The following is a 6625-nucleotide window of genomic DNA, read 5'->3' on the forward strand; positions in this document are numbered from 1 at the left end:
CCGGGCCGCCCGGGCGCTGCCCGCAGGTGTGCGAGCGCCGGGGTTGCGGTCGCCGAGGAGACAGCTCGGCCACGAGGTGAGGGTGGGGGCGGCGAGAGGGGCGGCTAGGGAGGCGGACGTGTGAGCGGGGTTCCTCGGGAGTTTGATAGAGTTAGAGCGAACTTGTGCCGGTGTTCTCCTTTGATTCTCCGGCATTACTTCTTTCTGGTCCACCCCGGGTTGCACCTCACCTGAGCCAGAGGTAGAAAGGCGAAAGAAAGCGAGGGTGTGTGTCTTTAACTCCGGGACTTTATCTCCTGAAGCCCGTGAGTCATGCCTCATGCATGGCGATTGGCAAATGAAAGACTAAAATTCTAAACTTTTAGTGTTTGTCACAATGAGTGACTCTCTGCAGTTGAGTTCCAAGAGAGTTCACTGGGTGTGGAAGAACCGTCAGGACTGTGCTAGGATTGCGCTGGCCCCTTTGTCTTTCTTGTAACTTTTGGGGGTTGAATAAGAGGAGGACCCGCTATGGGGTCGTCGGTTGTACTGTATGGTTTGTGTGATTTCATCATATTCCACGATGAATAATGGAATAGTTATAAAAGCAGAGACCTGGGAATGATTAGGAGTCCTGGAAAGGTACAAAGAATTGCAAACGGCACCGTATCAGTGCTTGTATCTCTCAAGCAAAAATAGAAGTTATTTCATGGGACCACCGTATGCATCATATTGACCCTCCTCTGTGTGAGGTTTTATAACCTACTGTAACCTACTGTAGTAAGAGCAGGTGTCTAGTGGATTTTTCTCTCTGAGATAAGAGCATACGATATAATTGCAGAGCTTGGCCAGGAAGTACCTTGGTTCACGCAGAAGATTTTTTCTTTCATCATTTCCCTTGACTGTATAGCCACAGTTATTTTATACAAAGCAGTGTGGGTCAGTTTCTAGAATCCTTAACCCGACCAAATTAGGTTTGAATCCTGGTTCTTACTGGACACATTCCATGTTGGGAAAATGTTCTTTGGGTCCAGATTCTCCACCTGCAAAACGTAAATACCATGCAGCTGTGTACCTCGTGCAGTGGTTGTGGAATTAAATTCCCAGTGAAAGTAGGTCCGTGTAATGGATGTTCAGTAAACCTTTGTTGATCTTAAAGACTGATAAAAGGCTACAGTTGGTGGACTGTAGAAACCAATTTATTTATATTCACTTTGACCCCATAACTTAAACTACTGAGGATAGAATGTATTATTTGGCTTAAATTAAAAATCAACAACAGTTTTTAGACAGCCATCATTCTGGTTTAACCAAATTCCCTACTGAAAACAATACTCCAGTTTCAATCCCTTCAGGAGATTTACAGACAATTCCACAAGCCCACACTTGACTTGCATTGTTCACCATGGTTTGTGTTTTCTGTGACCTAATGAAAAGTTCATGAGAGGGGGAAAGGTAGCTGCCACTGTAGTAGGAAACAAATGCAAACGAAATAAAAGTTGAGTTCCTTTCCCACGGTAACGCTCAAAACCGTACAGTCTTCGTATGTTACACATATTCTGTGTGTGTGCTGTGGAAGGAAAGACTTCACTTAGAAGACTATACGTCTGATGACAGTTGGGAACCTATGAGGTTTGGTTTCCCCCTGACCCTGGGTGTGTAGATAGAAGACTCTTAGAAAATTTCAAACCTAAAGAGTGTCTGTGTGTGGATGACCAAGCAGATTATTGTAACTGAGGTACTTGAACGCTACAGAAATACCGTACGTTTTTGTTTTAGAAATCCTGTATGTGAAGCTTAGCTGGCACACCAGGCAGAACCCCAGTCTCTGCATTCCAGATCCCATTCTTTGCTTTGCCCTGCTCTGTCTGGAACTGAGTTGCTCAACAAGAGCAGGGGCAGCAGAATGCTCTCTTTACAGGCGAGGTAAATGGTTCCAGAGCTGAGAGAACAGTTGTGGTGTGCAGAAAGGCTGAATGTTTCACCACCCCACCGTTAGAAAGCAGTGACAAAATGCCCTCCAGTGAATTAGTAAGTTGAGAGGGAGTTCAGGAGAGTTTATTGACAACTGAGGGGAAGAGACAGCTGTTGCTCATAGAAAACAGAATAGTCTCATTTTGAGATAAAATTTAGAGATAATAATGGAATATTTTCCTTTCATAGTCATGTTTATTTTATTATATTCTCTTTAAAGTTCATTTCAAGCTATGTATTCTATAATTTTTTGTTATCTGTTCCTCTCAAAGTGTAAGTTTTGGACACCTGGCAAATTACAGAGAAAATATAAAAATGTGTTTTATATAATCTACACAGATCCAATATGAGCTCAAAATATAATAAATAATTAACAATTGATTATTGTTTGTTGAACTTCTGGATGAAGGTGGAGAGAGAGACAGAGAGAAAGAAAGAGAGAGATGAATAGTATTACAGGGAAGTGATTTCCATTTGGAAGACCAATGCGCTTACATGTTAAAAAAAAATACTATGGCCATTTCTGATCAAATTATGGTGACACGGCACGCTCCGGTTAGCATCCAGGATCACCCAGTAGTTCCTGGCACAGGGCAGATAATAAATTAAAAGTTATTGGGATCACTCACTATTAATCCTGAGACTCCATGAGCTATCTACATGCTAATCATGTGTGTAGCTATGTATTGGCAGAGCTGTGAATGGATTTCAGGTGTCAATATTAGATTTTTAATTCTCCGTAACAGTGTCAGTCACATATAAAGAAAAGAAGTACCCTGTGTCATAACCACTACCTAGCCTACTTTCTACATTCAGAAAATGGGTCACTAGAGGGACACTTCATTGGCAAGTACAGCAGGTTTTTTATACGGCAGATAATAGCATGACAATATTATCGGGAATTTTATAATAGTAACAGTCTACAGGCTGCTGTCACAATATCAGTTCTTTGGGTTCTAAAGAGTGTTACTTGTACTCTTTAAGGGAGAAGGTAGAAGTATGAGATGTTTTGCATCGAAGAGGTGAAGTTAAAGTTTATTTGGGCAGTAGCGGGAATTCTGTTGTCAGTGTAATCTGGCTTCACAGGAAGAACAAAACAAGGCACCGTGGAAGGGTGATGAAGTCATCAGATCTAATGCTTCCGGGCACCACTGGCCTTCCATTCAGCGTGTTTTTACGTCCTAAATGATACCAGTTAGAACTTCATCCTTTTTAGTGGGGTCGCTGTCCCCAGTTGGAAAGACAGCAAAATCAAGCACAAATCTTTAGTTCATAGCACGTGAACTTACTTCTTGGGTTTTTCTAACGTGGTAAGAAACTGAACAGAATGTAGGTGTCTGAGCACGCTGATGCAGAAAAGACTGAAAGATGGTAGTGGAGTCCTAAAATATGATTATCTTTGTAAGAGTTTTGGGATGGGAAAACGCTTTAAGGTCCACTATTTAAAAGAAGAAATACAATCATAGTGCAGATAAACTTCCCAAAGTGCTGATGCCAGGACATTCCATCAAGTAGACTCCCTTCAGAGTTTCACATAAATTATCATATGCCACCCACGATGAGATCGCAAAATATGTGCCTTTCTAAACTGCAGCGCCCCTCGTTACCTGTAGGTAACCTTGTCTGATAGGTGTGTTCAACAGAAATCCAAATTGGCTAAGGTATTGATGTATGAGAGTGTGTCTTTCAGAAGCACTCTTAGGTTTCATCGCACTTGTCCTACACTTTCCCCAATGTAATTTCTATGTTAAAATAAAAAGTAAATGAAATCTGAACTCCAAAATGCTGCCCCCTTTGCTTGTACATAATTGACAATTTTAGGGTTCTGCCTACACTATCCAAGAACGGAGATACATTCTAAACGTCACTAGAAGTGGTCCAGCCCATCAGTAAGCCACAAGCAAATGGAATACGGCATCACATTTAGCTCATTCTCATTTGTTGTTCAATTCAGTTTCTTTTAGGTATATCTTTGGAATTCCTCCCTTGATCCTTGTTCTGTTACCAGTAACTTCATCTAATTGTCATCTGAAAGATAAAGAAGGTAAAGGCTTTGAGAATGTTATCCTGATCAGCATCGATGAATTGGTATGTGGTTTTGTTTTCTTTACATTTTCACTGTTTGGGAAAATTTGAAATATACTTTCGGCGTGCAGTGTTATAATAAAGCATCCGTTTGTAGGTCTTGAAAAGAAAGTGAAGTAGCTATGAGATGTAATGAGCTACTACGTACAGTGTGCGTGTTTACAGCTGGCTTTATTACGTCTTTTAAAAACAAATTTTTCTATCCCAGCTCTATTTCCCTTACAACCAAAGTTTATATAAGCGTGATTCAGCATCATGGAAAGCTAAAGAAACATTACGCACTTTTATTTTAGAAATCTGGTGTGTGAAACTTAACTGGCACACCAAGGCAGAACCCCAAGTCTGTGTTCCAGATCTCATTCTCCGCTTTGCCCTTGCTCCTTTTCCTTCAGCTCCAACTTACCTTAGTCTACATAGGGGCGCTACGTTAGGAAAGGGCAAATAACAGTGTGCGTAACATACGAAAATTATGGTGAAGAGAGATGTGTATTTATTTCATCTGAATGGGTGCAAACACATGTACATGTGTGCGTGCCTTTTTATACATGTGTGTGATATATAACCTTCTGTAAGTTACTTTTTTATGTGCTATGGGTGACTTTTTGATTACAGATTTTGTATTTTAGAACAAATTTTGATTTATGGAAAATTTGAGCAAAAGGTAAAGAATTTCAGTATACCCCTTCTCCCTCTGTATGGTTTCCACCATTAAAGTACTTTGAAGAATTGTTTGGGATTTTCTACGTAGACAAGCATGTCATTGTCCAAAGTTAATTTTCTTATAAGGTTTGGGAGGTGTATCAGTACAATGTGATGCATTGATTTAACAAATAGTCTGCTCTTTTTAATCAAGTTGAAGCCTTATGTGGCATAGAAAAGCCCTTTCAAATGTTCATGAGATGAAGAAATTGTCTAAACAATTCTTTTCTTCCACTCTTCCACCTCTCCCACATAATCATATTGAAGTAGAATAATGTCTTGGGAAATTGTTACACGTCATGGAGAGATATAGGAAGTTCAGGATGATATGTACTGGAGCACAAAAGTCCCTGAGTTTTGCCCATTGACAAGAAAAAAATACTAAACAGTAATTTGTCAATTTTATATTTAATGATACTTTTGACATTGACTGAATTAATGTTGCTAATAATTTGATCTTTGTTCGTGTTCTGTCTGGATTCTTTTTCCATTGATGAAACAGGGTATTAAAGACCACAACTATCATTTCATTAGAATCTTTCTTTCTTTTTGATCTAATACTTGCCTTATATATTTGATGGGTTCATATACATTTACATTCGTTATATTTCATGTTAAATTTACCCTTTATCAGTATATGATCACCATCTTTGTGTCATTTTAGACTTTATTATTTAAAGTCTATTTTACGTGATACAAGTTTAGCTACTACTACTAATTTTTGGTTTCTGTTTGTATGGTATATCTTCTAACCTTTTATTTTCAGCCTGTGCATATATTTACCAGTGAAATGGGTTTCTCATAGGCAGCATATAGTTGGGTCTTGCTTTCTTTTATCCATTCAGCTAATCTGTGTCTTTAGATTGGGGATGAATGTGTTCACACTCAGTGATATTATTAATAAGTATAAATTTGATCTTGTCATTGTTTTGTATTCTTAATATTGTGTATATTCTTTGTTCCATTCCTCCTATCTTTTTATTGTAGTTTTGTACCTTTCTGTCATTGTAAGGTTTGATTTTTTTTTCTCTCTTCTCTGCCTTTGTTTCTCTGTTCTTTTGGTTGAGTCTGATTTGAGTTCTTTGAATTTCTTTGTTATGGATGTCTGTATCTAAAATTGAAGACTTGAGCAATTTTCAGCTAGTGTTTTCTTAAGTAGATTTCAATGCTTTTCCTTATTCTTCTCTTGGAGTTTCCATAATGTGAATATTTGTTCACTTAATAGTGTCCCATTTATGGGCTTGCCTCACATTTTTTCTTTTTCCTCCTTTCACTGATTCTTTCTTTCCTCCCTTTTTCCTTCCTTCTGTTTTTGTTTGAGCTGTTTTGTCCTCAAATTCCAAAATTCTTTCTTCTCCTTGGTTTAGTATGTGGTAGAAACTGTACATTATATTTTTTACTTAATTGATTGAAATGTTCCACTGTAAGATTTCTGATTTTTTTAATGATTTCTATCTCTATTGAATTTCTTGTTCATAAAATTAATTGTTTTTCCTCTTGGATATGTGGCAGCCTGATTAATATTAGTTGACCAGAGATGCATGCGTCAGTGTGGGCTGAAGTGTAGCTCAGTTGTAGAGTATTTGCTTAGCGTTCTTAATGTGAGAGAGAGAGGAGGAGGGAGAGGGAGGTCAGGAGGGAGTGAAGAGGGGAAGGAAGGAAGGAGGAGAGGGAGAGAGAGAACGAAATTATTCATGTGTTTATTCCTGATTCTCCAATTCTATTACATTGGTCTAATGGGTTTTCAAATCAGGATCAGCTTGTCAGTTTATACAAAGATAGATGCCAAGCAGGGCTGTGTTGCACCTGGAGAGCAATTTGAGGAGTGTTGTCTTCTGAATATTATTTTAAAGTTATTATTTTAATAATAATATTAAGTCAATCTCCC

General features: G+C 38.7%; 1 protein-coding gene across 1 annotated transcript in view; it reads left to right on the forward strand.

The window, feature by feature from the left end:
* Positions 1 to 3907: 3907 nt before the first annotated feature.
* Positions 3908 to 6625, forward strand: part of Il7 (interleukin 7) — a gene marked incomplete at its 5' end in the record, with an annotated part of 35877 nt that continues 33159 nt past the window's right edge. The window contains 1 exon segment of the mRNA XM_013518182.1: positions 3908 to 4041. Within this exon segment, the coding sequence (XP_013373636.1) occupies positions 3908 to 4041 (134 nt within the window).

The sequence above is a fragment of the Chinchilla lanigera genome, unplaced genomic scaffold (genome assembly GCF_000276665.1).
Source record: "Chinchilla lanigera isolate Chin_1 unplaced genomic scaffold, ChiLan1.0 scaffold00043, whole genome shotgun sequence".
NCBI classification, from domain to species: Eukaryota; Metazoa; Chordata; class Mammalia; order Rodentia; family Chinchillidae; genus Chinchilla; species Chinchilla lanigera.